General features: G+C 41.2%; 1 protein-coding gene across 1 annotated transcript; it reads right to left on the bottom strand.

Annotated features, from left to right (window-relative positions):
- Positions 1-4,108: 4,108 nt before the first annotated feature.
- On the bottom strand, positions 4,109-25,689 carry LOC126405274 (heparan sulfate glucosamine 3-O-sulfotransferase 6-like). The gene is made up of 2 exons (XM_050068932.1): positions 24,662-25,689; positions 4,109-5,755 (listed from the first exon to the last, which is right to left on the bottom strand). Exons 1-2 carry the CDS (start codon positions 25,189-25,191, stop codon positions 5,137-5,139), a joined length of 1,149 nt encoding a protein of 382 aa, XP_049924889.1. The 5' UTR covers positions 25,192-25,689; the 3' UTR covers positions 4,109-5,136.
- Between the last annotated feature and the right edge of the window lie 552 nt (positions 25,690-26,241).

Genomic DNA, 26,241 nt, shown 5'->3' on the forward strand with positions numbered 1-26,241 from the left:
TCACGTCTCGCTTTTAGGGAACATGTTCTCAATCATTCCTCTTTTTTTGGCTCTTTCTTCCTTCACCTCAATTGGATTTCTCACATCATTACCAATGTTTAGTGACAACCATAGATTATGCTGAATCTCCTGCTGATTTAATGAAACTTAACGACCGGGCTGGTCCTGCGAACACTGATGCTAACGTCTTTCGCAGATGGCAGAATGGGAAATCAGTTATCTTTAATGCCTGCTGCTGGGCTGGCACAGCGAAAAGGCAGCTATCACTATGACTGGTAATGCAGAGTAATAAAAGCTGGCACAGATGAAGTGAGCCAAGCACATTTAAATTTTAGCGAGGCCCACTAAAAACTAATGCCAGACATATAAAACAGAGGGGGAATGTGACAGAAATATTGACTGGAATTAGAGGAGGCAAGATGTATGGAAAGAGCCAAAGCAAGGGGTGTGTGTGCATGCAAACTCGCCTGAATACACGCACCAGCATGCTAATGCAAGCAGCCACTGACGTTTCCACAAACAAAGCTCAAAGTTAATAGTTTTGATTAAATATTTTTGGTTTAATCATTGAATACAAGCACTGGTCAGGCATAAATCCATGCATTGTTAAAATAAAACAAACATCTGCAGCTCAGTGTATTCCTCAGATCTTAAGTGGGTTCTTTTTTGGTTGTTCCACCACAGCAGATGTTTTTTTTTTTCCCCTTCCGTACAGGATAGTGTACGATGAAAGAGAAGAGCTCTGCTGCTAATTCGGAGCCCAGAGAGGAAGGAGGGGGGGGCTTTCTGAGTGAGCTGACATCTTTTATAATTAAAGGCCACAGCAGCACGCAGGCCTCAGACTGTACATGTGGTCTCACTGTGTGGAAGTGGCGAGAGGGAAAAGCAGTGCGAGAGAGGAAGAGAGGGAAGAGCGAGACTTCGAGCTGAAGTCTAAAAGCATAAATAAAGTGCGGGGAGAGAGTGGGAAACAGCACGGCAAGGACGGAAAGAGAGACAGAGAGAGACGTTTTGGTTGTGGAAGCACCAACAGGGTTACTATGGAAGAACTGACCATTAACTAAGCCCGCCCCCTAGTTACTGCTGCGCCTGCCAAGCTTTCTGTTCTAGAACAAAGGTACTCTATAACAAAGATGATGCATCACAAGCTGTGCCAATAGTACAAAATGGTATCCTGTCTCCTAAGTTAAATCAATGGCCAGTTGTCGACCCTTTTGTTTGCTTGACGTCACAGTGATTCAGTCCATACATCCATGTTCTAGAACAAGGGCTTCCAAGCTTTTTTGAAAGGGGATCGGCTGCTTCTCGCATCAAATGGGTGATTTTTAAAAAAAAGAATCACATACAAATGTAACAACGCAACTGCTGATCTTTTACGGCTCTTAAAAGCGGCAGCCCTTGCTGTTGTCTTTATCCTTCTTTGCTGTAGCCATGTCTTCTGCCTAGCAGGACGTGTCTGCTGAAGTGTTCGTTTGGTTGCTTATCATCTGTTTATGAACTTACATAGTTCCTACTTGGTGCATGTCTATAAACTGTATTTTAGTCCTATCATTGTGAGGTCAAGGGAAAAAAATGCAAAATGATCTTGCTTGATTAACCAGTATTGTGTGGTGGACCACCTGTAGTGTATTTTGAAAGACATGAATCAGTCCGCGAGCCGGACTTTGAACACGCCTGTTCTAGAATGCTGTATCATAGCTGTAGTTGTAGGCCAAGCTGTTGGTAGCAAATTAAGCTAACGTTAGCTAAATTGAAACATTTTTTTAATGTTTGCAGCTGATTCATATTAGAACAAGAATCCTGTAAAGAAAATCTTAAATGTATACAAAGTGGCTTATAACATAATATCATGCTAAAGACAGGACAAAAATAAGACAACATGAAAATAAAGAAACAGCATTGTTCTTGTATTGCAGTGTAGAGCTAGTCGTAGCATTAAAAAACTGTTAGATCAGTAGGCTATTTTTTGTTTTAACATAACCCTGTTTGGCTGTTTAGCTTACAGATTTTTAAACAGCATCTTTGCATTTAAAGGGCCTAACAAATGTTTTTGACAACCTTAAAGGTTCTTTTTGACCACTAGTAATGCCACAGTGGGAGTATGAATAAAGAAGAAAACTCTTTTATGATAACCCATAGCCTCACAAACTAATTCAACCTAGTTATGTCAAGATGTGCTCAGTGGCCTTAAAAGTAAGGTGGTCATCCCTATGTTCCCAAGGTCCTATATTCCTTAGGGCCGAGTCAGCCTTGTGTTGCGTTTTGAGCAAGTGTCTCTTCATATAAACCAATATTGTAAGAGATTGGTAAGGTCTATCTTTGCAGATTGAATTGCAATAAATAAATAAATTAATTAATTAAAAAATAAAATGAAATAGAACAAAGATACATGAAGGGAGATGAATGTTTTAAATGCAGCTTCAATGGGTGCAAATCTCATTCCCAGTGTTCTATGTTCGCAATTTCCCTTTTTTACACACATTACCTATTGTGTTTCTGTCAAATTTGACACATTTCAAATTAAAGTATCTCATAAATAAACTAACCTGACCCTAAACCTCTTTCTTATGCTGCGTTCCAGGCAAGTTTCTGAGCCCATAAGTCACCACTTCAAGTCACGACTCACGACTTCATAGCGTTCCAGGCAAGTCACGCCAAACTCTTAAAGCAACATGGCGGACTGTGCAGGGTTTATGTTTGTTTATGATCACTTCTGTCACCAAAAGTGCCGGTTCCTTGCTCATTTGAGCGAAACGGAGGAGGAGAAATGGCGCATAAGGTCACAGATGCTATTATACTTTTTATTTTACGTTATCTGTCCGTTTGGAAATGTATTTTGTATTGATTTATTCTTGCACTGGAAACCAGCTGTTAGAGCAGCTGCCAATAATGCGTTAACATGAGGGTTATTTTACGTCTCTTTCTCACCGTGTATCACCTGCATCAACACCGCATCCATAGGGCTGCCATTGTTGTTTAGAGGAGTAAGGTATTGGTTTAGAGGGCTGTGTGACGTCAAAAAGCATAACTGGGAGTACATCGATCTGGAGTTCACGGGTGGTAAGTTACGGGTTTGACTGCCGTTCCAGTGCACTTTCACGGGTAGAAGGTTGTAAAAACACGAGTTACAGGTTGCCTGGAACGCAGCATTAATCTTAACATATAAGGAAATGGCAATAGCCAACTACTTTTAATTTCCAGACCCTAAAATGTTTAATAATTATTTTCTCCTTTGTTCATCTTTGTTTTTGTTCTTCTCTTTTAATTGGTTAATTAACTGGTTGACTAATTCTTATTATTTTAAAGTTAGGGCTGAAATATGTTTGGGAGTCATTCTCCATACAAAAGGAGTAAATACTGGGGCACCAAAGGAGCTAAAAGGGTAGTGTGCATAACATTATGGCCAGGTCCAGTGCAATTCATGACCCTCAGACTCATGATTGTAGTCCAATATCTTAACCCTAAGCAAAGACAAAGCTGGGGAACATCTTTTACAGGTTCCCGATAGGAACTATATACAGCTGTGGAACATAGGACCCTGGGAACATAGGAATGGCCCTGCTTGGGGAGTAAAAATCCTCACTGTGGAGACATCAATGTCGAAGTCAAGAAAACTGTCTTGCCCACAGATTTAAGGGCGTAGGTTTCAATAGGCTATAAACTGCAGGTAGGTGATTTCAACATATTGACCGACAGAAATATACCTGAGCATTTGATCTAGGGCAAAAACAGGGTCTCCTTAATGTGTCATGTTGAGAAAATACTGAGCTGGGGGAGCGTAGGACCCTAGTAACATAGATAGACAACTCCCAAAAGTAGGTTACTAGAGGTTGCTAGTTAGCAGACATGCTAACACCTGTTTCATCTGTTTCTCACACTTTTGCGCTTGTGTTTTTGGTGTTAAACATGCTAAACCACTGTTCAAACTCTGCACAGTATCTCATTACTACAGCCTCATGTACACCACTTCAACATGTGGGGAAATCCAAACTTTGGCAGGCCTGCCATGCTAGTTGGAGGTGCTAATCTATGTTCAAGGGAGGGGATTATTGATGGCTGATCCTTCCAAAAATATTGATTAGAATGAGCACAGGTTTCAGATACATTAAATACCTTTATTGGATTACCTTTTGAGGGCCAAGCATGTGTCATTCTTCCAACAGTCTTTACACAAACATTCTCAGTTTGCTTTACAGTAACACATGAAATGAAAACGGATGAAACTCTGTGAGATAAAACTACTTCACAACACAAAGAATCAGAGTCAGAATTAAGGTTTTGGAGCCCAGAATAATCACAGAGTCAGAGCAGTAACTGGTAAAAGTGAGTGTGAGGAGATACAGTTTGCACTGTCAAAGGCAATTAAAATATGTGCGGCTCTGAGGGGAGAAATATCTACAAATGCCTACAAATGGAATGTATGGTGTCTGATTATTGTAACGTCATATATTTACAGATGAGGTATCATTGGTATGTCAACTGCAATGTGCACAGAAATACCCTGCAACAGCAAACTAAGATATGTAGCATTTCAAAGGACATTTAGAAACGGTAAATGCTCTGAAAATATAAATGCAGTCAAGGTAACACTGCTAATAATTAAAAAGACATAGTGGTTTGTCATGGAGTGGGACATTTTTTCCTCCAATGTCCTGTCAATGAAAACATACTCAGTTTTATGTCTTACCTTGTCGTGTAATAAATACATTTCTTTCATAAAAGAAATCTGTAGCTGTTGTATTTCAAATCAACAGAATCTATAAATATCAGCTTATTTTATAAACAAAAGTCAAAAGATGATGTTCAAAGGCAATGTTTTTTCCTTTCCCTTTGGTGCGTACTTTGCTTCTAACTTCTGTGTAACATTAACATACAGGCAAGAAAATGGTTTAATGGTTTAATAACTAAGCCATGTGTGTAACTTGCATATTGGCAGCACGGTGTTCGTGTCGGCTTCGACTCTACAACTAAACTGTGACTGACGGTTCATGTGCTGCATGTCATGTTGAGTCCACTGAGGCAGAGTTCAGCTTGTGGACTTTGTGTTTCTCTACCCCGTCCCTGAGAACGTTAGTCCTGTGGAGCATTGAACAGTCAAACTGGCTTTGATCTGGGCTACGACAGGAAGCTCCTCGATTAGTCCCAGCCAAAGTCTTGTCCACTCATCTGGTAGAAACGGTGGTTAAAGGGCTTGTAGAAGTCTCTCAGCCTCTGCAGGACCTCGGTGGGGATTTGGGGATGGGGTCTGCCCTTAGACTTTCCGAGGCAGCGAGGTCTGCTGCTCCCCTCGGGCTTCTTCAAGCAGGGAAAACCTTTGGTCTGGTTGAAGTAGAAGTGTTTGTCTGAAACAACCCTTTTCAGACCCAGGAAGTCCTGTACCCGGCCCATCTCCCCAGCTGGATCAGACACCAGGCGCTCACCGCTAACAAACAGAAAATGAGACAAGGGGAAGTGCTGGAGCCAGTTCTCCAGATGTTTGGCGTAGAGGCCGATGCGCACAGCGCTCCACGTGGTGTCAATCAGACCTGTGGTGGAGTTTTTTAAAGCCAGGTTCTGGAAGGATGGAAGGCCTGGGTTCTTGGATAGCGTCTGGGTGTAGTCAGACACGGCCCGCGTCACAGGATCTCTGACCACCACGATGAGCTTGGTTTGGCAGTTCATAGTGCAGACACGGCTAGGAGCCTCCTTTGTGACAAAGTAGCTGGGGGTCTTCTCCATGGTGATCTGGCCGTCCAGCGTCCGAGGCATCAGGTTCCTGAATGAGAAGAAGAAACTGATCAGACACAGAATTCTGATTCATCTCTCAAAGCCATGATGGAGACTATTGCACATTGTAACATACATACATGTAACTAATGTGTCACAGTTTGAGAGCTTCATTAGCTGTGTTTCCATATGTTGTACTTTTCTAAAGCAGTATTAGGCAATTTTAGCCACTTGGGGCAGTCAAACAAGCTGTAAACACAACACTGACATATTACCACAGCCATATAAAGTTGATAAACGTATTAGCAAACAGATACCTAACACATTTAGCAGACACACAGCAAAATTAGCATCCATTTGAAGTCGTGTTTGGACTTATTTTACCAATCAGCAGCAGATATAATCCATAATTTATTTATTATTTATATTTTAACTGTGCAGTAGTCTGTAGAAAATGCAACACTGACTCAAGGCCCCCTAAATAATTGTGCAATAATACTTCAGCTCAGCAATACTCTTTCTTATCTAACTCTTAACTGGTCTATTCTTGCATTTATATTTAGCACACTTGTTTTATGATACACATATTTGTATACATTTTATATATTTCTTATATTTATATGTAAATATTGGATTATATATTGTTGCATAATGCACATTTGTTTCTTGCATAATATTTATTTCTATTTTAATTTTCTTATAATTTCTCTATGCTGATGTACAGTATAAAGCAACTGTAGCGTGTCCTAGTTTCCCTGCAGGGATCCATAAAGTACTCCTGATTTCTGATTCGAGTCCACATGATTGGTAGAGATCCAATATTCACTCTTCTTTTAGCTCTGTTTTTGGTCTCCACCAATGCCTGTGGGAATATATTTGGCTCTTTAGCTGCTAAATGCTCCTCTATGTTCACCAGCTCATTGTTGATTTTGTCTGTCTGCTGTACGTTAAGTTCAATAAAAATGTAAATGTCAGTTTGATTAACCAAAAGTGTTTTTGGCTTGTCAGGGGGTGTTTGGCTGAAAAAATATTTCAAAGGTGGTACATTGGTGAAAAAAGTTAATAAGTCCTGAGCTAAAAGACCCTTAAACACTCTGTGGAGCTGAGGCAAACTGAAGAGTTGGTAGATAATTCTCTGTGGGTCCATCGCTATGATGAACCTCTTTCATGTTACACATAGACATTTGACCAAATTTAAATACAGAATATTGATTCTTGAAGCTTTAAAAAGGAAAAGTGCCAGCTGCATTATCGCTTTACATTTAGTGAAATCGCACCATGCCGCTGTAATCACATGTGGAGTACAAACTGACTTCAGTGAAAACAACATCAAGCGATAACGTAAACACATGATATACCCTAAACATTAAAGCACCCCAGATTAAAGGTCTATACGCTGCAGTGTGTTTACGTACCGGGGCCTCAGACGGCCCATGTGATCCTCACTAAGGCCTGCACAACGGGACAATCCACTCACTATGGGCCTGATGAGTCAAAACCACAAAGCCTCAAGAACCACTTAACAGCAATTTCCAGATTTCCACCCCCCTCTTCTTTCTTCCTGCAAGAGCAAAGTGCCCCCCCTCCTTCACCACCCTCACCTCCCCTACGGGTTTCTACAAGGACCCAAACAGACCAAACAGACCAAAGTCAGGAAGTGCAACCAGGATGGCAAGCTGCTGAGCTCAGCTAGTGTGTTAAACACATGGCTGCGAGGAGGAGAGATGCTGTGTGGAACACGGCAGTGAAAAGACATGTGTTGAGTTATGTGCTACGGTATTACAGAAATAAATTTTGCTAAGTAATCCAGTGTATATTAATCTGTAACCCAAACCAGTATTGCTCATATGAGCTATACTGATATATCTTCGTACATATGTTTACAGTTTTCTTTGTCTTTAAATTTCTTCTCCACTAACTGAATGCATCTGCTGTCCTATTAACTTTTTAGTGCTATCTGGCAAACAGGCATTGTGGCTTACGTGGAATTCGACAGATCTGGCGTTTGTTCTTATTGACAGACAGAGTGAGGCAAAACTGTGGTGGATTTGGATTTCATAGACAAATTGTTTTGCATGACAAGCAGATGATGAGCAATGTTTTGAAACAGCAAATGAATCATCTGCAATTCATTTACTCAACACATCTTATTTGTTACTGGAAACAGAGAGCTTTAATGTGGCTCTCTATAAAATAAACAAGTAATGGAGCCGGTGTGCTTTATTTGTTTGAGATCGAAAGTCTGCGATGACAAGAGGCCATTCAGAAATGTGGATCGCTGACGGACATCCAAGGGAAATTTATTACAGTTTTGGCAGTTGCTGCAGTGAGATTGTTTGTGGTCAAACACTGATTAGATGATTATGAAAAGCAAACTGCAGTATTCATAAAGTAACGGTCCATTAGACCCAGTGTTTGCCTGCAGATGTTGATACAAAAACATCTGTCAGCCTTTAAGATGAAAAATCAAAAGCAAAAAATATCATTTTAATTCAGTCAAAAAACAAAAACAAATACACTCATATTTACCATGTGTAAGGATTAACTACTTGAGTGCTATATGCCAAGATTATTTAGATTTTGTTTATGTTCTAGCTGAGAGAACTAGAGTTAAACAAAGCCTCAATGTGTGAGCGGAAAGGGGCTGATGAAAGCAACTGACTGTGGTTATGAGCAGCAGCACAGGTTGCACCGACTTCACTCTTGCTCTGTGGTCAAATGCAGTGCAGTAACCTCTTGACAAGCAGCAGCTTGCTGATGCATCAGTCAATACAAGCTCTTTCTGTGCAGCTAAACATTGCTGAAACCCACAGAATTACATTTCAAACTGTAGTGGAGCTCTTTAAGGAGTAGTCTGACACATATTCATATTCATATGAAGCTTATGCCAGCAGAACCAAAGGTACAAAGATGAAGGTAAAAGATCCACCACCAGCACCTCTAATGCTCAACATGTTGCAGTCTTAGAGGGGATTAGTGCTAGACTATTTCTTAGCCAGGTGCAGTTACCTTCTGTGTCATGTGAGAAAAAAAACCCATCTTTAAACAGTTTGATTTTTCTCAGGATTAAACAAAACAAGACATAACATGACATAGGCTGCTTTCACATCAGGGACCTGACCCGGATCCAAGTACACTTGACCCCAAAGTCCAGTTTGTTTGATTGGTGTGAACGATGTGTACCATACCCGGGCACAGATCAACAAACCTGTGTCCTCTTGAAAAGATGGTCTCGAGTATGGTCCACGTGAAAAGCAATTGTACCAAAACACAGAAGTGGATGGCTATTTAATGCAAGTAGCAGTCGGTGAGTACAGTTGCGAAGGCATTTCTCAACACCACTGAATCTGCATATGTGTTCTAGACATTGTCTCCAAAATATAAACAATAGTAGGGATAATGCGAAGGGCTTGGGATCTTGCAAGTGGCGTGCTTTCCTACAGTGTAGCAACAACATAAAGACATGTCATGTAGATGATGACGCAAATCGGGTACGAACAACATTACTAACATTAAAGCTAAACAGCGAGGGAGGAGAGGTGGAGAGGTGGGGCAATCATACTTAGGCACATAAAAATGCCCACAGTGAGCTTTATGACCAAAATACATGACGCACCGATAGCACTTCAGCTAGGTGGGACAGAGAGGTTTTTACCTGCTACACAAAATCCGTCTCTGTAGCATGTGATTGCGTACCATTTTACTGTGTAGGTACTGAGTTTTGCCAGGTGATAATGCAGCTGGTTATGCAGCGTTTAGAAGCATAGGTTATATTACCTGAGACTGATTTAATTAAGTATATTGTTTTAACTACAGGATGCATTGATTGATTTATTTTAATGTAGAATGTAAAAACACCCACAAGGTTGCTCTGCTGCATCAAATTGCCTTTAGGACAATGAGGTATTCATTTTAATATTTTTAAAGAGATTATACTTGCTTTTTACAAAGTTCTTTGTAGGTTTTACCTGTTGGAGAGTGCAGAGAAAAAAACAAAGCCCAGCCATGGAAGAACAGTGTCGGGCAGAACATTGCTCACATGGACAACCTTCGGTGCTCACGTGTAGAATCTGCAGCTGATTCTAATGGATGAACTCTGCTGTGGGCATGCTGCAGCAGATGTGTCACACCACGTCTATGCCCCATGTATTTTCACTACTAGAGGTGCTGGTCGGCAGATTTTGCCACCTTGTGACAGAACCAAGCTAAATAGCTGTTTCCCAATTCCAGTCCGATTCCAGATTCCAGTCTAAGCTAATCAATTGCTGGCTTCATACGTAGCACAGAAACATGAGAGTGGTTTTGATCGTCTCATTAAACTTTGGGGAATAAATCCAACATGTCAAACTGTTTCTGAAGTTTGCAAAGATGACAAATACATCAAGATCAATTTGGGGGAAATATGTAAAAACTAATGCACAAGCCAAAACATATTGAATTGATTTATTGGTGAAGTTCTAAAAAATGTGTGTGAATATTTCAATCAGTGTTAATGAAGCGGTGGATCCAAGTCAGAAAAAACATTGACTGATACTGTCAGATGGTGTGGAATAAGGTGAAAGAAAGCTACTTAAGGGAAAACAAAATGTAAAAATGCATGTTATATGTGCTGCAACAATGAAGAAACCTTTAGTAGTTCTGTATTCATGAAAAAGTATTTGTTGTCTCATGGAGAGTCCAAGACTATGAGTGTGAAGGAGGAAAGGGCCTCCTGCTCCTCTTTAAGTTTCAAGTTTCCCCTTTACTTTAAGTTAAGCCATTTCAATCCACCCCCATTAAATGATCCCCATAATAAAACACCATTAATTGATTATTATCCAACAACAAGAGCTGCAAATGGCCTATCGCTGCCTGTCTGTCCCCTGTTTATCTATGTCTGATCAATACGTCTGTCTCTATATGACAGATTGTTCACTGTGTGCGCGTGTGTGTATGTGTGTGAGCGCACACACACATATGTGAGCGCAGAGGTGTCAGTGTTTACTGATGAGAAACTGAACGCTCGTCTCCCTCTCCGTCCTCTCCTCTCTCATCCATACTCCTCTGGATTTGTCCTTCACTCCTTCATGTAAGTGTCACTTCAGTAATTGACCATAAGTTCCCTTTCCATATTCATGAATAGTTAATGAATTGCGGCTCTGCCCCCTCTCTCTCATCGGGTCCCTATCTCCCTCATCACAATCTGTCTCATTATCAGAGAATCAATAAAAGCATTTTCTATCATAAATCTGCTCCTGTGTGTGGTGTGAGGAGAAACTGTAAACAGATCAGGGATGATTAACGTCTTGTCAATTTTCTCATGCATGTAAATCTACTGTTTTGTTCTACAAATACAGCTCTTTAATTTAACATAAGGAAGAAATGCCTTTCAGTCTACTGTCACGCAAAAAAGAGCACACAAAGATGTTTTCTATTTAGCCCAGTATTTGGACAACATTGCTGACTAGCCACATTAGTCTGGAACTCCCTGCTGCTTTAAGGATGTAGCACTTTTCCTCCCTGAAGTGCTACACCGCTGATTACACCACTGATATCTTCTAGGCAGTCTGGATGAGAAGATTAAATACTAACCCTGGCAACAAGGATGTGGCCAAGAGACTTCCTGCCCCCGAGATTATGGGTTCTCCCGCTGAAGTGCTGCAGCTACATCCCCTGTAGCGCTCTGACAAAAGGCACTCTGCACAGTAGGCAGAGCACACAAAAAGATCCCAAGAATCAAATTATCATGTCATTTTCTAAAAACAAAAACAGATCTAAATTTCCATGGGTTATTATAGTCATTTACTGGACCATGTACGCTAAACACTGACTTGCTAAAGGAGACTTCTGCTTTGGCAGACGTCTCTATGTCCAATCGCTTTCAGAGCTAAAACCCAATTAACGAGGCATGTGGAAAATCAAGGTCGTAAAAATGAGAAGGAGAGCAAACAACAAACTGGAGGAAAACATTTCCCAGCAGTGCTGCTGTGCTCAGAGGGTGACAGAAGCAGCCTCGGGGGCCACGGACGGCCCGTCAGGCTGACAGGATGAGTGTGGGAACCTCGATTTATGCCGTTGTGGCTGGATGAAACCAGGCTGTTCTCATTTACTGTTTGTACTTATACCTACAGAAAGTAATTCACTATAATTTGTATACAACCCACTTAATCATGAGCCATGAGGCTGTGATCACGTAACCTATGTGCTGCAGGCTTTCCTCCGTCAGCCAGGCCACATAGTTTAAAGACTGTGTAGAGAGGAAGGCTGAGGTTGTGGATGGGTCAAACATACACAGGACCAGGGTTCATTTCAGATGTGAAACCAAAAGTCAGGGTAACATCCTATCATTAATCTGGTCCTAAACCTAACCTTACCAGTAGGGGTGCTAATTCGTAGCGCATATTTGTTTTCTTGCCGGGAAGTAGATGAGTAGATTGATACCAATCCCTGTCCAGTATACGGCTACAGCTAGCAGCCAGTTAGCTTAGCTAACTTAGCTCTGTCCAAAGGAAACAAAATCTGCCTACCAGCACCTCTTTAGTTCATGAATTAATACATTATAGCTCATGTGTTTGGAGCCTTAACTTCTTGAATTCTCCTCTGTTCACTTCACAGTGACCACAAAACTGAAACTTGTCAAGATTCAAGTAATTCAATTAAAATGTGTTAATTAGTGAACTTTTGTTACCTTTTGGCAGAGCTGAGCTAGCTGTTTCCACCTGTTTCCAGTCTTTATGCTAAGCTAATCAGCTGTTAAAGTAGCTTTATATTTAGGCTAACGGACAGAAATAAATGGTAAATGGACTGCACTTGTATAGCACCTTCATAATTTTCTGACCACTCAAAGTGCTGTTACACTATGGATCCACATTCACCCATTCACACACTGGTGGCCGAGACTACTGGCCACTGGCAAGGTGCCACCTGCGACTCAGTAACCATTCATACTGTATGCTCTCACACACCAATGGAACAGCCATCGGGAGCATTTGGGGTTCAGTGCCCAAGGATACTTCGACATGTGGATCGGAGGAGCTGGGGATCAAACCCCCAAACTTCCGATTGGTGGAGAACCCACTCTGCCTCTGAGCCACAGCTGCAGAGAAGTAGTATCAATCCTCAATCTAACTTTCTGCAAGGAGGGGAACACGTGGGTGAGTGTAACATTTCCCAAAATGTTAAACTACTGCTTTAAGTATAACCTGGGTGCCCTACAGTGACAAAGCATAAAGGTTTGCTGTGAAACCACACCATCGACAGTGTTGATGTGATAAAGACCCTGCGCATTGCACACACAACAGGAGTCATCATTGTCTGTGGGATACCAAGGGCGAATGCCGCCATGCTGTCTACATGTTCTTTGTCTAAATTGAAACCTGAGCAATCGACGAGGCCTTAAAGTATCACTGAAGCCAAAGTTGGAGAGAAACAGAAATTAACGTGTAAAAAAAACAAGTGTAGCCTGAGGACGGGTTTGACACTGAACAACATCATTGTAAATAATATTTCACAACGGCTAGTGACACAATATGCATTAGAGCTAAAGAAAAACTCAACACACAAACACACTGAAAACTTGATGACTGGAGGTGAGAGCCTGGAGGTCCTCTCACTATAGGCAGAGAGAGGAAGTGGATGGTTAGACCCCTCTGGGAAACCACATGACTGGCAGAAAGACTGTTGCCACCCACAGATTTTAAATACATTGTTATCAGCTGATTTTTTTTCTATGAATAATGATGCAGTAATGGAGGAAGAGGAGGGTTTTCTCGACAGGAGGTTAGCTGAAGTGCTACACTCCCACAGAGACTACAGTGTTTTACATTTTCATCTTTGGTGGCTTACAGCAGGATACCACTGCAATGAGTTTGAATGTGCGTATGTGTGTGTGTAAGAGGGTGGGCGGGTGGTTAGGGGGTAAAGTCATGCACATGTGTGGGTGTGTGGGCTTTTCTTAAAGGAAATGAAATACTTTTTGTTGGTCAGTAGCTAATTAGTGACTGCGTGGCTTTTGAGTGTCCAGTCATAATTAGGAGATTTAACAGGACGTTAGTGATGCTTTGCTGGTGAATTCAGTAATGGCTTCAGCATTTGGCACAAGAAAGTAGCTGTGACACTTACCAGGCTAAACTTCCGGATGGGTTGTTCTATGTTCTGTCCTTGTGCCAAAACCAATACAATACTTTTTTAAAACCTCACATTAAGGAACACGTTTTTTCTAGTCCAACGCTTTGGTTGACACTGAATGTCTCAACAGCTACCGATTGGATTGCTGTTATTTGGTCTATTAAGCTATCTACATATGTATGCAGAATCTGTTTATGACACAACAAGATTTTGTTGTCAGAAGTGTTCTGGTTTCAGTTTGTAGTCCATTTGTAGTCCGAGGTATCATTTTTGAACGACAGGTTAAACATTCTGTGTAGAGAGGTGGAACTTATTGTCCGAAATCCAATCTTGGAATCAATCGGCTACCGTCTGACAATGAGTTAGCTTTATATATGCTTTTTTAAAAATGTATCTGCGTCCATATGCAGATATGTGATTATAGAGATTAGCTATAGTGCCGGTCTTAAAAAAGAGGAAGTCTTGATGTGGGTATCTGCTGCCTACATGGGACACAATCGGGTTCCAAAACTGGTCCAGAACTAATGACTTGCTATCAGCCTCAGCTGTATTTTGCGTTGGTTTTTTTTACCAGTTATCAAATGTTGCTTGCATGCTAACACACTTAAATAAGATGGTACACATTATACCCTCTGAACATCAGTATGTTAGTGTTGTCACTATGCCTAAGTCCAGCCTTGCAGAGCCGCTAGCATGGCTGAAGACTAGCAGTAAATCTGGAAACATCTAATCAAAGTATAAGTCAATAAGGCTGTGAATCTGACAAATTTCAGCACTTGTCGTTTTTGATATTTGATGCCACAGACACAATTTGTGCCCAAAACACAGTGATGTTTGATACCTAATCCTCAAACTGATATTAGCTTGATGCTAAACAGAACTTGATGATTGTGGCTGTCTTGGTTGCTATGGGAATCGGATTCAGACTTCGCCTTTAGATGTGGATCATAGATGTATTATAGTTTCAGTTCAGAAGAGGACCCAAATGCAGATTCAACAGGCAGGTTTAGGTTATCAGCAAAAGGCGAGCTTTGATGTAGCTGATGAAGGACTTCCAAATAAAGGCAGGCAACTCAAAAAAAAAACCATCTGTGCGCAGAACAAAAATCCAAACTAAAGCAGGAAAAGACATGAAGACCACAGATGATGAACACAGAGGGAACACAGAAGGTAGCCTACGCAGATGGACTGACAAAGGAAAAAGGGAAACACACAGGTATATAAACACAGAAGACTAATCACAAGGATGAGACACAGCTGGAGAAGGAAGACATGGGCGAAAGGAGTGAGACAAGGATTGGCTGACAACAACGGTGGAGCAGACAAGACTAATACAGAACAGGTGTGAAGGGAAGACTCAGGAAACAGGCAAGACTTAACGAGACAGGTGTGACAGAAAACAGGAAGGCAAACACACAAAGACAGGAAGTAAAACTAGACATGACACATGAGGAGAGAATCTACAAAATAAAACAGGAAGCAGATTAAATATGAGCTATGAAACCAAAACCCAGGATCATGACAAGATGTGTAATAATAACTTGATATCGAAACCAAAGATGGCACCTGTTAATTCCTATGGGATTGCTTGGGAAAAGTTTCTAGCTTTCAGGTTTACTTCAGCAACATGCAGCCCCCAGTGTGCGCAGCCGTGTTTCTCCCACTAGCCCTTCCCCTGCCCTTAAGTTCCTGCTCAGCTCATTGTGATGACGTGGCTCTAGGAAAGTTTTACAAACATAAAACCACCATAGATCAAAAAGTCATAACACAAGGAGTCATATCTGACTTCTGCAGTTCAAAGCGTCCTTTCAACAGTTTTATAGACGTCTCTGTTATAATGGTCGTCTATGGGTAAAATGCGTTTTGGGCAGTTGGGGATTTTTTTGTTGCAATACTGTAAGTGTACAAAATGGAAGCAAGGCTGAGCTGCGTTCCTGCGGGCCTGTGCAAGCTCACAGAGCCTCGCATGGCTGTAGACTAGCCATAAATCCATAAATCTGGAAATAATTAATCAAATAATGAGTGAATAAGACTGTGAATCTGACAAACAACTTTCAGTACTAAACAGTTTTTGATTCTTGATGCAAGTCCAGTCCCTGTATTGATATTAGCTTAATGCTAAACAGAAAATTATGCTCGTGTCATTATGAGAATCAGAGTCAGACTTGTTCTTTAGATGTGGATCCATTCAAACCATGTAATGTTTCACTATGTGCTATATAAAAAATAATTGTTTTTTTAATTTCCCAGTTGTAATATTTTATTTTCATTGGTTGCTCCCATCGGCTTTCTACCTCGTGTTATTCTTTCCTTGAAATAGCAGCCCAGCTGAGCATGACTACTAAATATCTGAAACATTTTACATTTGCCAACTGACACACAGTATTTTCCTCACTTGCTAACTGCAGTCCTGAGCTAAAACAGCACGACTGAAAGATTTTACAGGCGCCCCAAAATGCACCACAACGCGCCTCAAATTATTATAATTCCCACCATATGGGGTGTGAGTGTGGGCCTTTTCAAACCTTATAACACCACCTAGACCCAACTCCAGCCAAAACCCACCACCATTAAAACACAATACAACTCAACACTACAGAGACCACTTCCTGGTCTGCTACACCAATCAGTCGTGTTCAGCCTCTATCACTAATGGCCTCTGGGCTGGACACAGAATGAGGTGTCGGGAAAATCACCCCCGATCTGGAAAACGTTACCCCATTGCGCATTAGAGTCCACTTTCACCATTTCATCTGTCAGATATCCAAACTGACGTGGTAAGTGTTTGAATGTGACCTTCTGGAAAATACTGAGGTAAAACATGCATGAATGTGGTGCTGTGATGATTTAAGGTAAAACAAAGCACAGGACAGTTTCACCTACCAGTTAGAGCTTATAAACTAATCCTACTGATGGAGGTAAAACATATCATTGTGTTACTTAACACTATTAAAAAAGGAAGTGGTAATTTTGAATATTAACTAGGCTATCAGTCAGTATCATTGTAAATCAGTTATTTTATATTCATAAACCAACAAATTACATACATGACTTTACAGACATATCAGACTTATCTTGGTTACTCAGACATAGATGAGGGGTCAAAGGACATGTTGATGTTTGGAAATGCTGATGTCAAACATTGTGATTTTTTAAAAAAAAAAGTTAAATAAATTGTCTATTCTCCGTATTACTACCATTTTGTAACAGATTCAAAAAGCAAATTGAAAAAATAGTCAGATGTGGATTTATAGAAAAATAGAATATTGGAAGTGGACAAGTAAAAGGATGAAGAAGATTTTGTGGCTTTAATTTGGGCAATCATCATCTTTTTCATCTAACAAAAAGCATATAACTTGATGTATATAATTATTAGCAATCTTATTTTGTGTTTTATATGGCTGGCTTTAGAGCTTTACATTTTTATTGTGTATTTTTGTTCTATGTTGTCTGTCTCTAACTTATGCTGCTGCTTGTCTTGGCTCTTCTGTCAGAGAAGAAGAAAAACAGATTGCTAATCTCGAGAGGTTTTTCTGGTTAAATAAAGGTTAAATAATAAAATAAAATATTGAAAGGAACAGCAAATAGGTTTTGAGAGAAACATAATGCCGAGCAAATTATGTTTTCTATTAAAATCATGAGGAAATGTTTCTCATTATCATTTTTGTCAAGTCACAAATATGTTGATACTTAACAAATCAGCAAAATGTTCACTTAAAACGTTTTTCAGCTGTTTTCCACCAAAATAGGCAATCTTGGGTTCTGGTCCCTAACCCCAACCATCTCCTTCTAAAGCCCATGTGATACATAAATATGATGTTTAATTACCTAAAAGAATCACTGTCTCTGAATTAGGGCTGCCCCCCAATAGTCGACCAAATATTAGTTGACCAGAAAGGTTGTTAGTCAGCAAGATTTAATTGGTCGCTCAGCTGCAGAAAAAAAACAACAACAAAAAAAAAGTGAAACTATCAGGAGCTGGCCTTGTCAAAATACATCAAAACCTATATAACTGGATCATGTGGGAATTTAATTTGAAACGACAGACAATGGAAGTGTCCACGCTCAGCAGTCAGACAGGAGTCAGGTTAATTTCCAGGGCTGGTACCTGTGGTTATTCCACAGGCTAGTTAATAACATGTCGGGCAGGAAATCCAAAGTGTGGGATCATTTTGAGAAGGTGAAGGAAGAACCCAAGGTGATATGTAAACTCATCTTCATTGGTCGACTACAAACATGACGTATCATCTGAAACATGGAAGTAGCTACATGCCCATTAGCCACTTAGCACAATCATTACTGCTTTGCCGACAGCGTCATTAACAGGCGGCTCGCTCAGTGTGTGACGTGCACTTGTAGATAAAATATAGGCCTATATTAATGAAGGTTCATTAGTACGGTTTTGTATTTCTCTGTAATGTAGCACAGTGTTAACAATGTTACTGATACTATTCTTTCTCACACCTTCAACTCAAACCATTGTGTTGCCCCGCCCAAAATATATAATTTAATAATTAAATTAATATTGTAAACATGCAGGCGACTAGTTGACTAATGGCTCTAAATGACGACTAATGGCCAACGAGGAAAATTCTTAGTTGGGAGCAGCCCTACTCTGAACATAACCCAGGCAGTGATTACTTTGCCACAACAACATAATTAAGAAAGCAGTAGTAACACACAAAACAGGGTTGAAAGCAAGAATATAATCCCATTTTATCTTCATCTGTTGTCATCACTTCATATACATATTTGCAAAAGCCGATGCCTTTTTAAGGACTGATGTAATTTTCAGCAGTGCTGTCATTTCTCTTTGCCCTCGTGCTGCTGCCCTTAAAGGATTTATACTACATTTTAATAGCAATCCGATTGAGCGTGGCCTTTGGTGTCAACACTGTAGGTCAGCCGATTGACAAGCTTTCCAAGTATTGATGGAACTTGTGGACTGGTGTTTTTCCTCATATAGAAATTCAGAAGTGCATATTTTCATAAATCTATAAAGACTAATCAGTAATTTGCCAGGATGCTGTTTTGGATCTGAAGCTGTGCAGCTGCATAGTGTTTGTCTCTTCCTGCTTTGAGACAACAACAAATGTGCTCCCTTTAATGTCATCAAGGTACCGAAGATGCAACAAATATAGACTCCATCTATGAATTAAAATTCTAGCCCACATCATAGTGACAAAGCCGTGACAATCACAACCATTGTGCCACGGAAAAGCCGGGGTTTTTCAGTCTTCTGCGGCGGCTCTCAAGTCCCATATGAAACCCATCACTCCATGAAGTCTCCATAAAGCCATAAAACAACACAGAAATTCATTAAATCTTCGCTTCATTCTGAATGCACTATTTGTGGCTTTTCCATTCCCGTAATGGGCTCGTATGCACACATGCAAAGGAGGCATGGGGATGGAGAGAGACGGGGCTGGGTGGAGACTGACTGGATCACTCAAGATAAAAGCAATGGAAAACACACATGAATGAGGTCTTAGTTTGTCTCACAGAAGACAATGCTGCTGGAACAACATGCATGGGAGGGCACTGCTGCTGCCGCGTCTGTGAAGTGTCTCCAGCGCAGAGATCGCCAAAAACTGACAGCAATATATGACTGTGCACGACTCACATCCATCTGTTAAAATCGCCAACAGTTTGTGCTTATTTCTCCGTCCAAGACATGAGGACAGGCGGAGTATCACAATGCACCACCCGTTGTCAGATATGCTAATGTGAAACCATGTGTCTTTGGCAAAGACTTTTATTACTTATCCTGACTTGTCTGCAAAATGATTAACAGTCTACCAATTAGGAAGCATTTGAATATGTGTTTTTATATTGATTATGGCTGAAATACAAGCACGCAAGGGTCTGAAAGGGAGAATCGATAAAGTAATAAGACAATGTATGTTAATTGGTTCTATCCTGAGATTAAATTAATGATCCAGTTAAACATTTATGCCCTCATGTGTTGTAGAAATATGATCCTGTGAACTGCAGATGAAGCGGGAACTTCAGAAAGATAGCATGTCAAAGCTCAGGGTTGCTTTTCAGAGTCTGTCATACACAGCAGCCTTGAATAAGAAAGTGTGTGCGCTGGCTTCCAGATGTGACAGCGAGCTGACCCGCTGTTCACTGACAGTCAGTTGAGGAGGACTCGCTTGTTCCACATGACTGAGCTCTCGCTGTCACTGGCACACACACACACACACACATGCACGCGCACTTACACACCGTCCCAGTCCGTGACTTCCAGCGGCTTCTCTGTGGGTCACTGCAGATGACAGCAAACAGATTTCCCCAATTTCTGAGATTCAGTGACAACAAGGGACTCATCTTTCAGTGATTTCACCCAGGATCATGTTGCTGCTGTCACTATTGTTGTGTTAATCCCTCCAACTTTTTTCCGCCTTTCCAGCTAAGTTTACTTCTGTCCAAAATAGTAAACAGCCAACAAAATACTAGGGATGGGCATGAATACTCGAGTACTCAGGCTGTTAGTATTTCCTCGGCACATAAAGAAATAGCCGCCCACATATGAATATGACTTTAATAGATTTAAATCTTATTTCACTGTAGAGCTGCGTGCAGTGTATTGCTTCACTTAGCGCTTCCTTGCCCTTCTGTCACTCTCTCTGTTTATCATGACACCACTGCACACACACTTTTAGCATCATACAGATACTGTTAACAATTATTAATGGGTTAACTGACGGAGCTGTTTCGGTGTCTCTGTGAGTTTGTTGTGACTGTTAAATAAAAAAACTCGGTGTTGGATGAGCTGCTTCAGACTCTGGAGACAGTCCATCAGTGCTGTGTCGAACCTATGTAACAGCAGCAACAGAAAGTTTGCTGATTTCTCTTATGTTCACTTTAAATTTATGGTCTGATAGGTTAATTGAAGACTGGTTTAAATGAAATTGCCCGTTTTCTGCTGTTGGCCAGTTAAAATTCCTAATCTACCATTCAATTTTTTTTTTTTCTCTTGAAAAGTAGTATTCGAGTACTATGTAAAGATTTAATGAGAGTACTCGCATGTGGAAGCCACATTAAATGCTCATTCCGGGGCGTCGGTGGCTTAGTGGTAGAGCAGGCGCCCCATGTACAAGGCTGATGCCGCAGCAGCCCGGGTTTGAATCCAGCCTGTGGCCCCTTGCTGCATGTCATCCCCCCCCCTCTCTCTCCCCCTCTCACGCTTACCTGTCCTGTCCATTAAAGGCAAAATGGCCCAAAAAAATATTTAAAATTCCTGAACCTAAAACCTAATTTTAGAAGCTAGCAGTGCGCTCTTTATGGCTACCTGTATAGGCCTGTGTTCTTTGTGTTTACACCAGCAATACGTTGTTACATTGGAGTGAAAGAGTAAAATGGCTAAAAATAAATTACAACACTAAAGGATCTACTGGTCCAGAGTTTAATCACTACACAAAATGAACCACTGTCACAATCTCTGCATGTAAACTATTGTTTGAAAATCAATACAGTGTTATGGGGATTCGATATAGTATCAAAAAAAACATAATCACCATACTCAAGGGTGTTGATATTTTCTTGCATGCCTACAAAATACCAATATTTTTGGAAGATCCCTGCAGTCATACCTGCCCAGTTGTCATTTGTCTAATCCATATAAACGCCACTGAAAATTTGGCATCAAAACAAGATATATTGCACATCTTTCTACTTGTGTTTTGCTTTTGGAGAACTGAATTACTTGAATAACAGTTAGATTAGTTTATCAAAAGAAAAATAAACCAGAAAAACAACTCTTTTGATAACTGACTAATATTTGACAAATTTTTTACAACAAAAAATTCCAAACATCTGCTGCTTCCGGCATCTAAGGATTAGTTGCTTTTCTTTGTCATGTATGACAGTACAATGAATATCTTTGGGTTTCATGCTGTCAACCCAACAAAACAAGAAGCCTGAATACGTCATTTTCGGGCTCAAATTATATGTTGCAGCCCTTATTATGACTGATCTAAATTTCAGAGACCACATTGGTGTCGCTGTCGTGTTACAGCACCAACAAAACTCCAGCATTAAAGCATAACAGCTTTACAGCACCAGTCAGGCTAATTAAAACACACAGAAACACACATAAAACATGCCCTGGAAACACCAGGTCTGCCACAGGTATTTCCACATAAAGACATGTTGACTCAAAGAAGAGTAAGGAATAGTGAAGCTGGGCGAAAGAGGGAAAAAAGAGTGACGGAAAGTAGCGAGAGGGATGTGGGGAGACAGATGGATTACTGCAGAGACAGTAGAGGAGAGAAGTGTAAGAGAGGAGAAGTAAAGGGAGCAAAGCGTTAACCTGCATGAGCATGTGATGCATGTGTGTGTTTATGTGCACTGAGAAAAACAGAGAGGAAGCTTAGCAGCATGCTAAAATTATCAGTGGTGAAAGTGTTTCCATGTGTCCTTGTGTTTGCAGTTAAAACGCAGCTAAGGGGGTTAAAAGCCAGGAGAAGATTAAATTACACCTCAGAGTTTCAAGTACCGTCATGCTATCAAAGTGCTTGCTTCAATTAAATCTCACTCTCTCCTTATGGCACCTTTAACGCTCAAACATAGCACGAAATAGTGTTCATGCTAAGTTTGAGCTTAGCTGGGATCGAGTGTGGAGGGGACACATATGAAACGGGGGTTTGGGGGTCCTCAACCAGATAAATTTGAGCATCAAACACCTACTTTCCTGCATTCTGGTGACTTTTCATGCACCTTTTTTGTGCATTTACTGCTTCAGTTCATGGTGTATAAACCTTAATTTTGCAGAAATAAAAGTTCTCTGCTACTTTTGTGTTTAAACTGGTCGAAATATTGAGTTCCCTGCATCCACTCAGAAATGGCTGGGATGTTCTCTCTGAGCTTGTAGAACATCTGGAGATGATCAAGAACAGCTTCATCCAGACTCAAATCCTCCTTTAGGGCTTTAAATACACCCAAATGATAGCTCTGGTCAGTCTGGTCACCCCAAATCAGCTGCTGTCACTGCAACAGTAGCCGATTAACATTTTATGTGCAACATCATTGTGACATGCAGCCAAGACCTCCAGTATACACCTGACAATAAGGTCTTAACGTCTCATATGTGGGAGTCATACTGGAGTGATGTTTGCATGAGTCACACTCAGAACAAGGGGAAAGTGTTAGTACAGGATGTCATGTTGAAGGGTATAAATGATGTTTAGATGACTGTCAAGATGATGAACTGCTCCTCAGAGACCCCACTAGCCTTTTGATTCACAGTGCCGCATGCGGGGAGAATATTGGCTTATAGTGATCTGAATATATCAGCCTGCCATGTGTACGGCTGTCTGGTCTATTGACAGGAGACATCAGCACTTCTGTACAGGTGACACCGCGGCTGCTCATCTGACCCTTCACCCTGCCATACATCATGCAGCACCGTCTGAGATGGCATCCAAAGCTTTAGTGTAAAGATTTAAAAATGTGCCTGTGGCGGATCTTCCTATGGGGGACAGTCATCGATCTGTAGTTGTTGTAGGACCTCTAGTCCGGGCATCGCAGTTCAACTTAATGTGTTCATCACTGAGTGATCGTCACAGTCAGAACATGCTAGAGCATCAGTGGTAGGATGGAGAGCATTAGAGTAAAGCCCAGTTCAGACCAAAGATTTGCGAAGAGATGAACATTGCAGAGAAAAGTTGCAGCGGTGTGAACTGGCTGGTCTGTGCCAAACTCAAGCCGGCTGTTAGTGCATCACCTGTTTCAAGGGCCAATCAGCTTGTAGCAAAGCCCGCAGGCCAATTCTGTCAGCAGAGAGTGTGTGTGCCTGCTATAGCTGAGAACAGCCTTCCATCCCGACTGAGCCCAAGTCCATCTCATGCACACACTCAGGGTTACTGACACATAAGCCGGTCTCCGTCCTTGTGCCACACACACATACTCATCCACTGATTATTTTGAGCAGTTTATTTAAATTATTGTGTCCTATTTATTATGAACATGGTCCATCTGAAGTGCAGGGTGTTTTATGTTTTCACTGTTTCATCACTGCAGGAAATGCAACTGTAGTCACTATCCTCATTCATATTTGAAGAAGCTACAAATATATTCTGCTACAAAATAAGCCTGAAAAGCTGGAAATCAGAGTAAAAGTGCAGAAAGCTGCTGCTATGAAGACGGTGCACCGTTTCGTTTTGCAAATAGTTGCAAGTTTTGTCCCAACACGAATCATTGGTCTGAACTGGACTTAAGAAAAAATGAAAAGATAAAAGCCACCCTGGGCGAAAAAAAAAAAAAAAAATAGAAGAAAGGAGAGAAAATTTGCAAATTATTATCGTTTGTTAGCTAAGTTGTTTATTTGTGTTGATTTCACACTCACTCTTATTCTTTATTTTAAGAAATACAAGATGATAATATATACAGTATATATTTTTAGGGGGTGGGGGGGAAGCAAGCTTGCCCAAGGCACCAAATGTGATAGGTCCGGCACTGTCACTTGTTATATTTCTTTTGAGACTCAAAGCATGACTGTGGTGAATTTCCATTAGTGAATTTAGAGTCGATTTAATGGTGTTTATGGCAGATTAAATCTCATTTTCAGACAGTGCTCTACTTGGATCTAGGACCTAGGGACGAGAGCTGAAAATGAGCAATAGCTAAACTTTCTTTAAACACATAAGCCCCGCACTTTGTATTGGACCTATGTTAAATTGCCTTGTCCCTATCAAATAAAATAAAAAAATATTATAAATTAACTTATTAGTGAAAGGTATAGAGGAGTTCTTGTAGCTGCCCTTCAATTTTTATTTGCTGCCAAAATTGATCTAAAAAGGCAATCCATAATTGAGTGTGTGTGTGTGTGTGTGTGTGTGTTCCCTACCTGTACCACTCCAGTCCTTTATCATAAAACCTGTCGAAGAAGTGAGGCTCCGCGCCGACCGCTCTCACGTCCGGGTGGATGCGGAGAAACTCCAGCAGGGCGCGGGTTCCTCCTTTCTTCACGCCGATTATAATCGCCTGCGGGAACCTTTTGGTCCCGAAAGTGTTGGACACGGGGATGCCGTTGCTCTGGGCGCTCTCCTTGGCGCTGTCCGACATGTGCTGAGGCAGCTGTCCCGGCGCGTCCACCTGCTCTGCGTCCGCGGAGGCAGCTGTGCGGTTCCGGTGAGACGGCTCGTCGGCGGCGAGGAGACGCGGTGACGGTCGCAGCTCGTCCAAAACGCGGCGATGATCGTCCAGAAGGTCATAGTCTGCAGCTTGTTGGCTGTATAAAGTTCTCGGGGCCGAATCGCAAAATCCGGTGAGGCAGTAGAAGAAGTAAGTGAAGATCAGGACCATGGTAAAAAACACCGAGACTTTGGAGAGCACCTTGCCAAAGTTGAACCTGACTCTGCATCCACTACATCCCATGAGTTGATCTCCTGCTCGGTGCTAAAGAGCCAAAACGGGGACAGCATGCTTCTTCTTCCTACATTGATCGGAGGTGATAATGTTGAATTTACCTCTCAGAACCTGTTGCGCAAAAGTAAGGCATCACATGGAGAGCGTCAGTGGGATGGCACAGTGGATTTGTCAGAGATGATCCTCATAATCTTTGTCTCCTTCTTGTCAGATAGGACAGAAATTATTCCTCGTCAGTGAAGAAAGTTTTGTCATTTAACATGACTCGTTTATTTGCAGTCAGATGAGACGTCCAGTCTGCTGCGTCTGCGCGCTCTGAGGTCTACTAATCTCTCATTCAAGGCTTCGCATCTGCTTCTCCTACGCCCTTTTTACACGTCTCCACCCCTCCCTCCCCAAGCTATAAACATGCCCCATGGGAACACAAAGTAGCATACATGTAAAGGCACGGATCTGTATTTCTTATGGCAAACATATTCAAATCTTTCCGTTTTTCATTTATAAGATAAATGACATCATGCATCATTAACAAACCACTTGATCCATACTGGAAAAAACAATGAGAAAACAAACATTTTATTTGTTGGGAGTTAAAGGTTCTGTCTTACTTTCATAAAATCCCTGTTATTAGTGAGCCCTCTCTTTGAGACTGTTAACTGAACTTCAGGCCAAAGCAGTGACAAGACTGGCTGTGATTGACTGTTATCATGTTGACAGATGACTGGGAAATAAACTTCAGCCATATTCAGAATGCCATTATTGGGTGCAATGTTCCTTTATTTCATTTGGACCACTGACTCCTGATTCTAACCCTGTCAACATTTATATGTGGGGCCCATGTGGTTAGCAAATGAGCTTAGAAATGGGCCCTGTATGGGACTGTCCATGGGTTCCATACTGGCCCCATGCCAGTTGCCCACACGGGTTAGTTTATGCAAGTGGGCCCCACATCAATCAATCAATCAATCAATTTTATTTATAAAGGCCAGTATCACAAATCACAATTTGCCTCACAGGGCTTTACAGCATACGACATCCCTCTGTCCTTATGACCCTCGC

The sequence above is a fragment of the Epinephelus moara genome, chromosome 18, assembly GCF_006386435.1.
Source record: "Epinephelus moara isolate mb chromosome 18, YSFRI_EMoa_1.0, whole genome shotgun sequence".
Taxonomy (NCBI): domain Eukaryota; kingdom Metazoa; phylum Chordata; class Actinopteri; order Perciformes; family Serranidae; genus Epinephelus; species Epinephelus moara.

Bases quoted from the DNA above. Each gene is read 5' to 3' on its own strand.
- LOC126405274 (XM_050068932.1), bottom strand. From the start codon at position 25,191: ATGGGATGTAGTGGATGCAGAGTCAGGTTCAACTTTGGCAAGGTGCTC. The intron at 5,756-24,661 runs GTAGGGAACACA...CTTCTCATTCAG, and splicing joins AAAGGACTGGAGTGGTACAG to GAACCTGATGCCTCGGACGC.